Source organism: Balaenoptera musculus, chromosome 12 (assembly GCF_009873245.2).
Source record: "Balaenoptera musculus isolate JJ_BM4_2016_0621 chromosome 12, mBalMus1.pri.v3, whole genome shotgun sequence".
Classification (NCBI taxonomy): Eukaryota; Metazoa; Chordata; class Mammalia; order Artiodactyla; family Balaenopteridae; genus Balaenoptera; species Balaenoptera musculus.
Genome location: NC_045796.1, coordinates 21,911,075 through 21,927,767, shown reverse-complemented (window position 1 = coordinate 21,927,767; position 16,693 = coordinate 21,911,075). Strand labels below are relative to the sequence as shown.

Here is a 16,693-nt window from a genome sequence, read left to right as displayed (position 1 = left end):
TTTTGCTTTTTGTTTTGTTTTGTTTTTTGCCGCGCTGCACGGCATGTAGGATCTTAGTTCCCTGACCAGGGAAGGAACCCTTGCCACCTGCAGTGCAAGTGAGGAGTCTTAACCACTGGACCTCCAGGGAAGTCCTTTTACATTTTAGATTTTAAATTCTAAATCTGGATTTTTATAAAGAGAAATAACTGTGTTTGATTTCAGATGAAACGAACCATAATTCTGCAACCAGCATTCCCACCACCAAATGGCATGCCCACCCCTTCTACCCTGTTCTGTTTCTTTTTGCCATAATTCTTATCACCCTCTAACATACCGTGTAATCTGTTATGTTCATTATCTGTCTCCTCCTCCTAGAATATGAGCTCCATGAGGGCAGGATTCTTTGTTTTGCTCACTGCTTCAGCAAACAAACAGAGCCTGGCACAGTATAGTTGCTCAATAACAAAGAAGGAGTTGTCCATTTATGCATTTCTTTTACTGTTAAGACTATTCATCTTCAAAGAAGGCATAAATAAGATTTTACAATAGCAGTATGCTGTAATTTTTAAATGATACTTAAGCACTTGTTTTAACAGTACGTATTTTCTCTAAATGCTTTATAAAAGCAAAAATCTGCTCTAAGGACCATAGAATCACGGTCTATATGTATATGATTCATATACAATTTCCAAGGAGGTCACATCCTGCCCCCCACACCCTGGGAGAACATAGTGGCTGCCAAGAATGAAGGGTCTGAGTCTGAAAGGCCAGGCCTGGACCAGGTGTCCATAGGGCACCGTGCTCCATGCAGACACACCAGGTAACTGAGTCCAGATATACACATCCTCTGAAAGTCAGCACTTTCCTGGACCGAGCATAACGATTTTGGCAGGAAGAGCAGGCACTGCTTACTAATTTCTAAAACGTCAATCTTTAATTTTTCCCCTTCTTAAAAATGTTCTTCCAGCTTGTGGAAAATCTAGGAGTTGTTTGCAGTTGTCAGATTTTTTAAAAGTGCTAATTTGTTCCCTTAACAGAGCAAATGATGAAAAACCATTTTCCCATGAATTAAGGACAATATATAAACATACGATTCAACAATGTCAACAGCTTTCTGTCCAAGGATGTCGTCCAGGAGCACGAGTCTTTCATTAGTACAAGTTCAGGATTTCTGACATTCCTTTTTCCGAACCTTTGATTTTGGTGCTGTGAAAAGAATAGAAAAGAAAAAGAGAAAATGAAGAGGTAGGCCCGTGCAGACTCTCTTCGTACTGATTTAAGTGAAGTACATACATACAGTAGCGGAAAACTGACCATTTGGATTTTCTTGTTTGTAGAAGGTCTTTAACATCTCCACTGCTTCCTCAGCCCGATATCCAGGGATGCACTGATGAAACGAGAAAGCTGAGAATGAATGTAGGCCTAGGAAAATGTGTATTGTATCCCACACAAACTGCAATATATACATAATTATGTAAACACATTTCCAATGTTAACACACCTTGTGGATATTAGTAACATGGGTAAGGAAGCATATTTCCAAAAAAAAAATAGACATATGGTCTCAAACATCTCTCTCGATCAACTAATTATTATTTCTCAACCAACTACTGTGTGATCATAGTACAAATCACTAGCTATGTGATCTTGGGTAAGATACTTAAACTGTCTATGCTTCGGTTCCCTCATATGTAAAACACAGGGAATTATAGCAATTAACCCAAAAGGATTTTGTGAGGATTAAATGAGATTAGATAATATAACCCCTGTTAAATACCTGGCATATCATTAAGTGCTCACTAAGCACTAAGCTATTTTTATCTGCTGTTCTTTACTGGTGGCCCATTAAGTGTTTGATTCTATAGAGCTAGGGTTGGCAGTCCACAGCTAGAAATGGTCAGCTAAGAATGGTTTTTATATTTTTAAAGGGTTAAAAAAATAAATAATATGTGACAGAGATGTAAGTGGCTCACAAAGGCTAAAATATTTACCCTCAGGCTTTTTAAAGAAAAAATTAGTCGATCCTTAACACAAAGGATTTTTTTTTTTAAGTGTTCAGTTTGTTCTATCTTTGGTAGATTCCTTCAGAGAAGTTATCAACATGTGAAAGAGTAAGAAATTGTAGTAACAGCAGGGGGATGAAACTTAAACTTGCCTTAACGATAGAGAATATTTAAAAAGAGTCAGCAGATCATCTCAGGGGAAGAGTAGGAATAGGCTTAGGTTGTGAGTGAGAAAACCAACTGATGGGGGTGGGGTGATTATTAAGGGAGTACAAGGAAAGAAACTAAAGCAATAAAAACGAAGTCAAAATATATAGGGCTTTGAAGGAGTTTGGACTTGTTACGCCGCCCCCTTCGGAGGTGCAAGAAGTGATGCAATGAATGGAGGCGATTCCAGGGAATCTTCCATCTGGAAGCAGTGCCCAGGAGAGGATGGAGCCAGCACTGGGCCGGCGAGTGTGGTCCACTGCTCAAGATGAGCCTCCCTTTCTCTTGTGCTTCAGTTGGCTCCTGCCTGGGCCCACAAAGCCTGCATAAACCTTCCCCAGCAAAACAACCTGCTACAAGTTCGATGTTTTTGGATTCCACATGTAAGGGAGATCATACAGTATTTGTCTTTCTCTGGCTTATTTTGCTCAGCATAACACCCTTGAGGTCCAGCCATGCTGTTGAAAATGTCAGAATTTCCTTCTTTTTTTATGGCTGAATAATATTCATATATATGACCATATATACAATACTTTCTTTATAGAAACAGAGAGTAGAACGGTGGTTGACAGGGGTGGAGGGGGTGGGGGAAATGGGGAGACTTTGGTCAAAGGATACAAACTGTCAGTTATAAGAAGAATAAGTTCCAGCATGGTGACTATAGAGAACAATACTGTATTGTATGCTTGAAAGTTGCTATGAGAGGGGAGCTTAAGTGTTCTCACCATAACGTAATAACAACAACAACAAAATAGTAGTTATGTGAAGTGAAGGATGTATGAACTAACCTTATTGTGGTATAAACATTTTGCTATATACGTGCATCAAATCATCACACTGTACACCTTATAATCACACAATGCTGTACGTCAACTATATCTCAATAAAGCTGGGAAAAAAAACCCCAATCATCTTCCTTCTACCCTGTCCCCCACGCAAGCTGATACCCTGCTCCTCCCAGAGAACATTCCCGAATCGTGGCCGTCACTTTTGCAGCTCTCGGTTCCTCCTCAACCTCATCCTCACTGGCTTGTGCTCCCAGGATTGCCCTCTTAGATATCTCAAGGGCCCCTATTGACCAAAACACTGGTCTTTTCCCTTTCCTCAGCTCTCTGCAGTCGTGGAGACTACTGGCTACGCTTGCTTCTCTTTAGAACCCTCTCCTCCCTTGGCTTCTCAGTACTTCATCTTCTAACCATGTTGGTGAGTACGGCGTTTCCTACACTGTTCAGTGTTCCTGTCCCCCGGGTCCCCCACCTCTCCTCATTGTCTCAGGAGCACCCAGCTGCACAAAGCACTCTCCTCTCAGGTAAAGTCAGAACCTTGGTTTTCCACCTTGGCTGCTCAGTGGAATCACTTGGGAGCTCACTGAAAAAAATACCAATGCTCCCCCTCCCTCCACGGCTTCCGATTCAGTGGGTCTGGGGTGGGGACCAAGCACAGGCTTGGGTCCAAGCTCTCCAGGTGATTCTAATGTGCACTCAGGGACCAGACCCACTGAGTTACAGGTGGAGAAGGAAACTGCATCCCTCTAAGCTACCAAGGTAATCTTTTCGGGCATCTAGTATAGCTACAAATTTGTGGCTTTAACAAAAAGCACATATTCTTATTAAAATAATTTTTTTACACAAGGCAGGTAAAGTAAATTAATCACCATCTTCTTTGAAAAGAATAGTTCTGTAGGTCTCCTCTATGAACTTTAATGTTGCTTATAATACAGTATTAAAAGAATCTATAATTCTGCAATACAAAAACAGCATCACACCTCCCACAAATTCCCGCCTCACCCCTACCCACACCCTAAGCCAGCCAAATAAAGGAAGAAAACACAGCGTCCAGAAGCCTGGGGTATCGATAGTTTCTCTAGAATCTCAAAACACTGTAAAAAAAAACACATATTTTGGCATCAAATCTGGAGATGTGGCTTCAAACCATGGCCATTCATTTTGATGGGGCCAATCTGGCCAGGTACACACACTGCAAGTGAACTTATTTTTTGGTTCAACCAGATCCTGTTGGACTCTGTGCAGGGACGTGCAGGAGAGGACAGTGTGCACTCAATGTCACCAGCATGTTGGTCAAAAATGTTCTGGGACTTCCCTGGTGGTCCAGTGGTTGGGACTCTGTGCTTCCAATGCAGGAGATGCAGGTTCGATCCCTGGTCGGGGAACTAGGATCCCACATGTCACGTGGTGTGGCCGAAAAAGATTAAAAAAAAAAAAAAAAAAATGTTCCCCCATGTCTGATATCCAATAGCTCATCTTTGTTCTGCCCAGAAGCTTTGAGAAATTCTTTAGATCTTTCTCATAAATGAAGTAGAGTCAGCAATTCACTTGCAAAGAGTTATATAAGCAAAATTTGAGCTACTGATAGAAGCAACTGGGAAAAGCAAATCACTTTGCAGATTTTTTTAATGATCAAGCTAACTGTATTGCTTACTCTCCATCATTCTACTACAATTTCTTTTCTGATGTGATGTTAAAAGTCATCTATTCTCAAAAGTGCAGGAGTTGTTAAGAAAGCCAATGTTCAGCTGGGAAAACTCAAAATAGAATGTTTTCCAAATCTTGTTCTCAGTGGGATTCAGCCAAATTTAGCCCTTCATAGGTACTTAATATTCTCCCAAGAATATCTGAGGTCTTTGTTGTTAACTACCCACCATGTCCAGCAATTTGTTAAGTCCTTTTCTTTTTAAAGCATAATACTTTTAGGATTAACCTTACATCTGGAGAAAAAAACAATCAAACCAGTTTATGGAAACTGGTATTTGTCTACAGACCAAATGCTGAAATATAAATTCCTATTGCTCATAGCCTTAAACATAAAAACTTTGGGAGATGTGGCAAGGTTAAAGGGAAAGTAGAATTTCTAAGTGGATTCTTGGGCCTGGGGGAAATTTCAACATTAAAAAGGCAGGAAAAAAAAAAATGAAAACAGGTATTGATTGCTAGACACCAAAAATAGTACAGGGCAATCAAGCAAAACGACTGACTTTGTGCAAAATTATTGTACATTCACTGTAAATAGCATCTACTGTCACAGAGCCTCACACAAACTTCGTACAGCGTAGAGCCAGGCACACGCATGGATGGAGAACGCCCACAGTGGCAGGGTCCTCAAACATAGCTGAAGGCATGGGTGAAGACTGTTAAAGGAAAACTCAGAAGGCTGGGGACTCTCCTTCTGGAGGGATTCTGTTAATTAAGAGAGCTGAGCACTCACCTGGAAATGATTACCTGTTGTCTTACACTGAGGCATCAATGACCTTGACCAGAGGTCCCAAGAGCCCACCTGGTTCTAGCATGGCTTCTTGGTGTACTGAGCACACGCTAACTATTTGCAAGCCCATAGTGAGATCACAGTAATTAGAAAAAAAGTATAACAGTTCATGTTACCTGAAATGGTCTCCCAGTATTCGGTAGATCAGCAGAGGCAATATCTAGAACAGAGCCACAACCACCAAATCGTTCATTCTGACAGCCATAGACAACCAGCGGGATTTCTAAGGAAGAATTAAGGTCCTACAAAGAGTGTGCAGTTCAAGTGCCTATTGTGACAAAACTAGGGTGGGTTTATACCAGCTAGCCTGGAGAGGAAAGCCCATGCTACTCTTAAAAACAATTAAACTGGGACTTCCCTGGTGGTGCAGTGGTTAAGAATCCACCTGCCAATGCAGGGGACACGGGTTCGATCCCTGGTCTGGGAAGATCCCACATGCCGCGGAGCAACTAAGCCCGTGCGCCACAACTACTGAGCCTGCGCTCTAGAGCCCGCGAGCCACAACTACTGAGCCCGCGTGCCACAACTACTGAAGCCCACGCGCCTAGAGCCCATGCTCCACAACGAGAAGCCACCGCAATGAGAAGCCCACTCACCACAACGAAGAATAGCCCCCGCTTGCCACAACTAGAGAAAGCCTGCGTGCAGCAGCAAACCCCAACGCAGCCAAAAAATAAATTATCAAAAAAATAGCCACACTTATTAAAAAAAAATTAAACTTAGGCTTCGTCTTAAAAATCCAGTTACACAATCCAGTTACACAAAAGAAAGAGATTTAAAGAATATAGAAACTAATGTGTCACAGCTGCAAACGTAATGAAAACTGACTGTGTAGCTGCTGAATGCTCAGAGCTCGGTGCTCTCTCTGATCTTTCCTAGATGATTTTTTGGACTCATTAGAGAATTGGAGCCAGAAAGGAGGCAGGAATTTAATCCAGGGATTTTCACCTCATAAAAATAATAGGTTTTTCCCTGTTCTTTCCTCAAACAAATACAACCTGTGACCTAGTACAAACCAGACTAAAGCAGAGCCACTCTGTAAGGCAGGATGGGCAGAGAGCTTATAAAGTGGAAATTGTACATATTTTCATACTCAAAACCCTCTCTATTATTTTTAAAGTGATTAAATGATTCACACACACAGCAAAATAAGTACATAAAAATATGCAAGTATGAAATTGAGTTGTTGAATTATCAAATAATTTTTTAAAATATCTTTAGAGGTTAACTCGCTGTATTCAGTATTTGTATCGCTTATTATGTGAAAGACAGAATTCAAAGAGCTGTAACTTTATCAATTTCTCATTTATTTACAATTATAGTATCGTAAATGATTTGTTTTTTACTTTGTATTTACTTCTGACTTAAAATTTTTCAAGCCTCCTACGTAATAGGTATTCATGGCAAAAATAAACAATAAAAACATATTAACAGAGAAAGAAAAATTTTAAATCACCTATAATCTCTTCACTAAAGGCAAAACAGATGCATAGTCTTCAGATCTTTTCCTATGCACGCTGTTTTATAATCTAATTTATGGTTTATCTTTACACGACAGTTTGTCATGTGTTTCTTGCTCTAGCTTACTTAATAGTTATATGGGGCTTCCCTGGTGGCGCAGTGGTTGAGAATCTGCCTGCCAATGCAGGGGACACGGGTTCGAGCCCTGGTCTGGGAAGATCCCACATGCCGCGGAGCAACTAGGCCCGTGAGCCACAACTACTGAGCCTGCGCGTCTGGAGCTTGTGCTCCACAACAAGAGAGGCCGCGATAGTGAGAGGCCCGCGCACCGCGATGAAAAGTGGCCCCCGCTTGCCGCAACCAGAGAAAGCCCTCGCACAGAAATGAAGACCCAACACAGCCAAAAATAAATAAATAAAGAAAAATTTAAAAAAATAAAGTTGTTTTGAAAAAAAAAATTGATATTAAAAATGAGGTAATTTTATTATTCAAAAATCTTTCCTAAAAATTTTTTGGCCAAGGGATACTGTATTTTATAATGTGCACCTCCTATAATTTGTTTCATAAGTCTCTGTTTTCATGTAGTAGAAATGGGTTATGTTTCTACTATAATGTTTGGCCATTTTCGAGTTCACAGGAAGAGTACGAGACATTAACCCGTGAAGTCAAAGGATACTCATCAGGCGGAGAGCGGCTGCGCACATGATACACGGCTCCACGGTGACGTAGAGCACCGTGTGTTCAAACACCTCCGAAGGACTCTTGCCATGTCGACGACACCAATCTAGGGCCTGGTCAATGGCCACCATTTCTGCATGTCGAGTAGCCTGAAACAAGAGGTGCTTGCATTGACCTTGTTGGCTACATGTAACTGTATTTTACAAATATTCAAAAGTAAATATGAAAAATAGGCCTATCATTTCTGCCAGCGTTTTAGTGAATAAAGGTTTCAGGACACCCTTAGCAGTTGACAGTGTATTTCCTAGTTCAAGTACCATAACCTCACCAACAAAAGACACCTAATCTGAGATGCCACACGAATTATGCTCTATTTTTAGTTAAGTACCTAAGTACTTTAGGGGACACTCTTTCAATTAAAATGCCATAGAGAGATAAGTCTCAAAAAAAAAAAAAAAGGATGTGTCTATGGTTCCTGAATATTTCAGGGGACACTTGAAATTTTCCTAAGCATATGTTCCAGTTACGAGTATGTTTTCAAGGCGGTCACTGACCTCACTCTAAGCAAATCTATATTTAGAATGTCATCACTGGAATGTCATCCCTTGTATTTTCTTTGGGATGAGATTTTATATACTGGCAGACTCTAGAGAGAAGCAGAGATTTGGTATCAGTCTCAGATACCTCATGGGAGTAGTTGAGTAGAGGAGAAATCACATAGTCTGGAATCAACCACACTTCAATCTGAATCCTGACTGTGACGTTACTGATTATACAGCTCTGGGCAAGTTACATAGCTTCTCCAAGCCTTGGTTTCCCCAATGTAATACTGGATATACTGGTATCTACAACTCATAAAGCGATCTGAATTATATGAAGCACAATGACGCATAACGTGATATATGCACTCTGTTATGTGATAATTATTTATAATATTCATGATAATCATGTTTATCAATAAACTTACACGGAGTGTCAACTATGTATAAGCCACTGTGCTAAGCTCTTTGTGGGAAAAAAAGTCTCTGTCCTCAACGAGCATAAAATTTGATGGGACAAACAGAAAGGTGTTCATTTACCTGTGACATAGGGCAGGGTGGAAAGTGCTGGCACAGTGGCCAAGCTGCCATGGAAACCAGAGGCAGATGGGAGCATTGCTGGCCCAGAATTAATATAAACTCAGAGCTGGAAGGTGCTTTAGCAAAGAGGTTCCCATTCATGACTGCATACCAGAACCAACTAGGGAGCTTAAAAAAGAAAAGTTTCCCCAACTCGGGTGCTTTTTAAAAATCAGATTCAGAACTACTGAATCAAATGTCCCCATAGTTCTCAAGAAATAATCGTTGACCTAAATCATCTCAATCAACTTTCTTACTGCTGAAGAACCAGAAGCTAAGCTACATTAGGAGCTACTAAAGACACACAGCTGGGAGAGGTGATGGTGGTCGTGACAGAGGGTGATGGTATCAGAGCCAAAAGTAGGATTCGGGTCTCCTCATTTGGGGTCAAGAGTCTTTCTATACTGTGATTATAGGGTAATCTTCTATAGAGCATAGAAAACTAAAAATAATCCAGGTTAATTTCAAGGTGTGGAAGAAACCCAGGTCACTGGGGTTTAGATGGATGTTGCTAGGACATTCAATGATCTCACATTAAAGATATTGTACTGAACTACAAAATACACATAGGGAGATATGACAATTATTTAAAACACAAAATTCCACTCCTGCATAAGTATCTGTATATTCACTAATTGCTGTATTATGGTTTATTACTTATCTCATAAGCATTTTGATATCCACATAACAATTGCTTCGTGAATCTGGGTTCCTATTTTGCTTGTGTTTCACTAAATCTGAGTTTTCTTTTTGATAGATGTGATGGATGAACTTTAAAGTCCTCACAGCACCAGTTCCAACACCAGCTTGTTCTCTGGCTCCCAAGTAAGATCAAGGTCTGTGTGAGGGGTATTAAAGTTATAAGCTATCCTTGGGTGCACCTAGCACTTTTTATAATCCTAAAACTTGATACTTCATTTATACTCACTGTGACACACTGTTGTGATACCATGTTCAGGAAGTGTTGCCTTAATTCATGAACTTCTCAACCTAACCACAATAAATTAAAGTCACACAAGCTTTTAAAGTGTACCTGTAGACAGAGACAGCAGGTGGTGGAGACTGTTTTTCACTGAATTATCTGATTTAGGAATAGCTTCCTTTATACAATCTTTTTATACCTCCATAGCTATCAACTGAGGGTGACTTTTTAATTTTCCAGGAAGAATACATTATTTAAAGGTACTAACGGATACGATATGAATTAAATTGATGTGTTTTATAAAGTAGAATTTTCATTAAAAAAATCAACATGTATCACTTTTATAATCAGAAAAAAAGGGCATTCAAAACAAGAGATGTTTAGGGAACCCATCCTTCCATTGATACTCACGGGACTCTACACAGACTCTTCTAGTCAACTACGATAAATTCATTCCACACCTACCATCACTTGCATATGTCTGCAATTATACTATTCAACTCACATACATTTTTGGTTTGATTAACTTCATTTCTTCCCTTCCCTACAACTTCATTGTTGTAGACCAAAAGGCAGCCAACAGGAACCTCAATGTTTTCTAGGGCTTCTTTGGCCTGAAAGACAAAATGGAAAATCTAAAAGGTAATGTTTAAAACTTGAAAAGATGGCAGGAGAGAAAAGATGCAGCCTGAGCAGTACACACATGTACAGACACCAGAACAAAGAAAGGCAGGTCAGCTTTCCCTTTTCTCAAACATACTTTAGTATTTAGTGCCTTTGTTCTCTGTCGTATCCATATTAAGGAGACTCAGGAACAAATCCCCTTCATGGGTCCTGAGCCCCCTGACTTTTTTCTTCCCATTGGAAGCAGAAGTAATCAAAAGACTGCTATTGACTCTTTTTTTTTAATTGCCAGGGTCTATGCACCTTTTCTGAGATAGTGTATATATCTGCAAAGAGGTAGAAGAATAAGTAACATTTATAAATCTTTTGTTAAAATTCTTTCCTTGTTGAAATTCTACTTGTTTTTTTGTTTCTTTAAAAATTAAAGAAAATATCCTCTAGAGTTCCAACAGCATAAAGGTGACCAGACAGGATATCTCCCTGTGCCCACAATTTCTGCTCTAAGTGAGACAATAAAAGTTTAGGAGCACTCTATACAAAGAAATAGCATAACCACTTTGGAAAACATTTTGGAAGTTTCTTTAAGAAGTAAACATACATATAGCCTGTGAACATATAGCCTATTCTACTCCTAAGTATTTATTTAAGAGAAGGGAATATATGTCCACCAAAAAACCTTGTAAAAGAATGTTCGTAACAGCTTGATTCATAATAGCCAAACTCTGGAAATAGCACAGGTGTCCATCAACAAAAGAATGAATAAACAAACTGGTATATGCACACAATGGAATACTATTCAGCAATAAAAAGAAACAAACTACTGATACACACACCAACATGGATGAATCTCAGACGTGCTAAGGTAAAAGAACTCAAACACAAATCACGTGAAGTACTAGAACAGACTAAACTAAACTACGATGAAAGAAATTGCAACGGTGGTTGCTTCATGAAAGGGGATGTGTAGATTGGAAAGGGACACAAGGAAATTTTCTGTGGTGGTGAAAACTTTATCTTGATAAGGATGTGGCTTACACAGATGTCTGCATCACTCAAAACTGAATGAACAATACATTTAAGACCTGTGCATCTCACTGTATGTGAAGTATACCTCAACTGAAAAACACAAATGAGAAAAATAAGTTTATGTATAGTTCCATCACCATCCCAGGAATAGCAAACCAATTATTATATTTGCAAAGTTTCCCCTCTATCAGAGGCTGTCCATTTTTCTTCCAGCGCTATGGCTGAGGGAACCCCAGCAGCTCCGGGGCCCAGGACAGCTAAGGAATACTTCTTCAGGCAGAGAGCAAAAACAGGCAGGTTACCTCTGGGATGCCCTGATACCACAGGTGAGAGAGAACTTTAAACGGGTGCAACCCTTGGACTAGTATACAATCACTGCCACCTCACTACAGTTAAAAAACCCAAATACAGCTGTTTCTAGAAAGGCACAGCATTTCCTACTTTGGCAGGCTGGAAGACCCTTTGCAAGACAAGACTCCCATTTAAGTGGAGGTATTTTCACACACCATAGGGCATATAAAGTGCCAAGTTGAAGACTTAGCGGAAAACAGTGTGTTCTATCTCCTGCACTAGCCTCTTGCTCCCAGCTACACTATTTATAGTAGCAATAACGTCCTATCATAATGCCAGCATGGGTTCCTTAGCTGCTTCAAGCGTGCTCAACTGACACATCATTTGGCCAAAAGCGCTGAAAGGAGAGGCACATGGTGGGAGCATATTGTACTCCTCTCCCATCTGGAGTGGTGGGATAGAGCTGGGGCATGGAGAGGTGTAAACAGACAGTATCTGAAACAATAAGACCGCATTCTTCAGAATTGTGTCATGAACTACCCACAGGCTAGTGCTGTCCCAGTTCTGTAAAAACAGTTAAAGCATACCCAGTTTATGCAAAGTTTGAAAGACTGAAGAGTTCCAAGGTTTGGTGATTATATACAAATAAATATACAAATGTACCACAGGCTACTATAGAAAGGAAAGCCAGGAGGAAGACTGACAGCTGGGGAGGGTGGAGACTAAGTACTGGTGCAGTTAAGGCAATCATCGCACAAAGAATGAAATTTAAAGTAAGCTTAAATCACCATTCTGACTTAACTACGCCAGTTTTTGAACTTTATATAAATGGACTCACGGCGTATGTATTTTGTTTCTAGCTGCTTTTGTTTCACATATGTTTTTGAGTTGCATCCATGTTCATTCCTGTAACTGTCGTTCACTTTCATTGCCCTATAATATTACTTTGTATGTATATACCACAGTTTATTTATACAATCTGTTGATAGATGTTTGGGTTGTTTCCACTTCATGATTATTACTAATAATGCTGTATGAACATGTTTATACCTGTCTCTTCAGGTACTATTAATTTCTGTTGAGTATATACCTAACAGTAAATTTACTGGGTTAGAGGCTATGTGTGTGTTTGCCTTTAGTACAATAGATACTGCCAGCTTCCCAAAGTGGTTGGAATAATTTACATTCCCATGAACAGTGTGTGAGAGTTCCCGTTGCTCTACATCCTCACTGACAACTGGAATTGTTAATATTATTTATTTTGGATATTCTGATGGATATGAGGTAGTGTTTGTGGTTTTAATTTTCATTTCCCTGGTGAGTTAAGAGGTTTACCATTTTTTTCGTAAGCTTATTGACATTTGGATATCTCTTGTGAAGTTCCTGTTCAAATATTTTGATCAGTTTTGCTTTGTGTTGTTTGTCTTCACAAAAATAAAAAATTAATTGAAGGAAAATAAAATAAAATAAGCTTAGGATGACACATAACCTGGGGTACACAAGAGAGACAAATCATTTTTTCATCCATCAAGTATTTGTTGAGCATCTTGAGACAGGAAAGTTACCCTGGGTTATTCAGGTGGCCCTAAATGCAATCATAAGTGTCCTTATGAGAGAGGCAGAGAGAAATTTGACACATAAAGTATAAAGCACTGTGATGATGGAAGCAGAGACAGAGAGTTGAAGATGCTATGCTATTGACTTTGAAGATGGCGGAAGGAGCCATGAACCAAGCAAGGAATGTCGCTCCAGAAGCTGGAAAAGGCAAGGAGACATATTCTCCTCTAGAGCCTCCAGAGGGCGCACAGCCCCACTGACAATTGGTTTTGGTGCCGTGAAACTCAGTGTGGACTCTGGGCCTCCAGAACCATAAGAGAATAAACTTGTGTTGTTTTTAGCTATCAAGTGTACAGTAATTTGTTACAGCACCCATAGGAAACTAATACACCCTGTTAAGAGGAAGAAAAGATAAGCTAAAACTGGAAGAAAATATTTACAAACCACATATTCAACAAAAGTCTAGATCTGGACTATGTAAAGAATGCTCAAAATTCAACAGTTAAAAAAAACTGTTAGAAAATGGGCAACAGATATTTAAAGACATTTTATCAAAGAGGGCGTACAGATGGCAAATAAGCACATGAAAAGATGGTCACAACATCAGCCATTAGGGAATGCAAATTAAAACCACAGTGAGATTATCACTACACACTTACCAGAATGGCTAAAATAAAAAGTATCAACGCCAAATACCAGCAAGGCAGAGAAACAGGATCACTCATATATTGCCAGTAGGAATGTAAAATGGTACAGCCACCCTGGGAGACTGTTTGGTAGTTCCTTAAAAAGCTAAACATGCACTTAACATATGACCCAACAATTGCACTCCTGGGCATTTATTTACCCAGGGAAACGAAACCTTATGTTCATACAATACACAATTTTGTATACAGACATCAATGTTCATAGGAGTTTTATTCATAACAGCCAAAAACTGGAAATGACCCAAATGTCCTTCAAAGGGTGACTGGTTAGACAAAGTGTGCTACATCTACCCATGGAAAACTACACAGCAATAAAAAGGAATCAACTATTAATTGACTCAAAACTTGGATGGATCTCAAGGAAATTATGTTAAATGAAAAAAAAAATCCCCAAAGGTGACATATTCATGTATAAAAACATCCTTGAGTGACAAAACTACAGGTATGGAGAACAGATTAATGACTGCCGGGGTTTAGGGTTTGGGAGGGACGGTGGCTATAAAGAGGTAGCATGAGGAAGCCTTGTGGTGATGGAGCCGTTCTGGTGGTGATTACACAAAACTAAACAGGTGACAAAATTTCATAGAACTACACATACACGCAGACACACGCACATACACAAACAGTTTAAGCTTAGCACATAAAGGTGATGAAATCTGAACAAGCCCTGCAGCCTGGGTCAATGCCACTTTCCTGGCTCTAATATTTCACTACAGTTACGGAAGATGTTACCATTGGAGGGAACTGCCTGAAGGGTATGTGGGCCTTCTCTGTATACTCTGTGTATTCATTCCTATGAATCTGTAATTATTTCAAATTGAAACATGAAAAAAAATAAAGGTGGAATAAACAGAGAAGGCTCTTACAATGGCGATTAAGAAGAGGTGCCTACTGAGGTAGGAGGAAAACCAGGAGTGTCTGGTGTTATGGAAAATCCAAGGAAAAAACTAGGCCAAGAAAGAAGGGTCAACTTGGGCGGAATGGAGGGAATGAAACCAGTGACCTGAAGAGTGACTTATCTATAAGTTACATTTCTAGTTTCTATTACAACAGACTGTTATGTCTACATCTCAAGTGTTCTGATTCTGAGCTTGCAAATAATAAGAGCTTAGAGCTCACTGAAAAACTTACCTTGATCCAGGACTATTTTAAGCACTGTATTAATTCATTTAGTTTATAACCCTATGAGACCGGTTCCGTGAGCTTCCCCATTTTACAGATGAGGAGACTGAGCCATGGGAAGGTTATGGAATTAGCCCCTGTAAGAGGCTAGGACTAGAGCCCAGGCAATCTGGCTCCATCCACCCACTTGTTCGACAAGTCTTTGTGGAGCACCTACCAGATGTCAGGTTCCTGGGCTCTCTGCCACGGCTCTGTCTCTAATTTCTACTGTAGTCACCGCTGATCAGCTACTTTATCAGTGTTTGGGTTCTTAGTAGGTCTAGTTCAAGGGACAAAAGGAGAGGGGACATTTAGCAAGAGAGTGAGGCATAGAAAGTTTAAAGATTAAAAAAAAAAACTGCAAGAGTAAACAAATGGGGAACCAGGTGACAAGGATTTTCTGTAAAACTATCTCCTGAAGAATTCTATGTGAGGCTATGTGGCCATTTCAAACGTGCAGAAGAGAATCCAAGAGTAAGAGGAAAGGGAGTAAGTGGCAGGGGAGAGGGTGAACCCAAGCTGCCCAGTAGGGTTCCTTCCAAGTCCTGACTTGTTCACCTGGAAGACAGCCGGGGCCAAGCTGCAGGGCCTGGCAACCCCTCCACCAGGGTCTCCAGGTGACGGGGCTTGTGCCTTTCATTCTTTCCTTTGGATTTTCTCTTTTTCCCTTCCAGCAAATTATCTCCTTTTAACTCTATATCCCAACCCTGAATATTATCTTCCTACTTCCTTAGAGTAACGTGTTTTTTTTGTGAAACGCCTTCCTTTGCTGTCCAAATTAGAGAGAAAATATGAGTAAAGGGAGTATTTTAAAAAGGCAAACAATGTTGTTGATGAGGAACAGCCTAGCCTGCCAAGCTCACAGTGAGGGGGTGAGCAGCTGGAATGGCGAGTTAGGGAGGAGGTGGTGAGAATAACCCAAAGACCCCATGGAAGTGAGTTTAGAGTGAAATGCTTTTCAATAAAAAAAAATATATATGGGTGTGTTTATATGTATATAAAATACATGTGTATATATGCATATATCAAATAAATATTTGCTTTGCTGTCACATTCAAAGCAGATTTAATTAAGCTGAAAAGAATTTTCAACTCATTCCATCTCGTACTCTCTAATACTCCCACCAACTCTTCTGTCAAGTCTGATCACTTCTTTATGAATGCACAAGAACTCAGGCAAGATGGGTCTGAAGTGAGTGCAGGTAGGTTTTTAACTCTCTCACCTTTTTTGACAGGAGCCAAGGCTCAGTTACTATTTAAAATGGCAACTTGGTCTTTCATAAATTAATAAATTATCAGCTTTCAAAACTGAAGAATGAAATCTCTCTTCTTCCTGGCCCAATTACTGGTCTCTACTCCAAATGTCTTTAATGTCATTTCTATTGCCCTTTAAATGTCATTTCCTTCACTCTAGTCAGAGCCCGCAGGTTACAGACAATGACAGCTCTAGGATGGAAGAGATTTTGGAGTTTCTCTAAAGTCATCGCTCCCAGAAACTACTCTCTAGTGATGCAGTGGTAAAAGGAGGAGAGATGGGGACAGACTGCAATGTGCACAGACTCTTGGTGAGTCCCCAGGTACACCTCCTACAAAAGAAAAAAAAAAAATCAGGGGAAAAGACAATTTAGCCAGGACAACTCTTAGGTAGAAAATAATAACGTTCAAAAGGTCAAACTAC

The 16,693-nt window shown here is 39.9% G+C and overlaps 1 protein-coding gene across 4 annotated transcripts in view; it reads right to left on the bottom strand.

Annotated features, from left to right (window-relative positions):
- ADAT2 (adenosine deaminase tRNA specific 2) overlaps positions 1-16,693 on the bottom strand; it is a 113,186-nt gene that overhangs the window by 90,713 nt on the left and 5,780 nt on the right. For 3 of the 4 annotated variants that reach the window (XR_005022177.1, XR_005022179.1, XR_005022178.1), the window contains exons 2-6: positions 10,160-10,264; positions 7,609-7,759; positions 5,588-5,694; positions 1,297-1,369; positions 1,074-1,188 (exon numbers count right to left, since the gene is read on the bottom strand). Coding sequence is in view for 1 of the 4 variants with exons in the window: in XM_036871685.1 (XP_036727580.1) it covers positions 1,145-1,188; positions 1,297-1,369; positions 5,588-5,694; positions 7,609-7,759; positions 10,160-10,264 (480 nt within the window). In the remaining 3 variants the exon portion in view is untranslated. Of the gene's footprint in view, positions 1-897; positions 1,189-1,296; positions 1,370-5,587; positions 5,695-7,608; positions 7,760-10,159; positions 10,265-16,693 lie in introns of those variants that run through there. The other variant, XM_036871685.1, reaches the window with a different exon arrangement.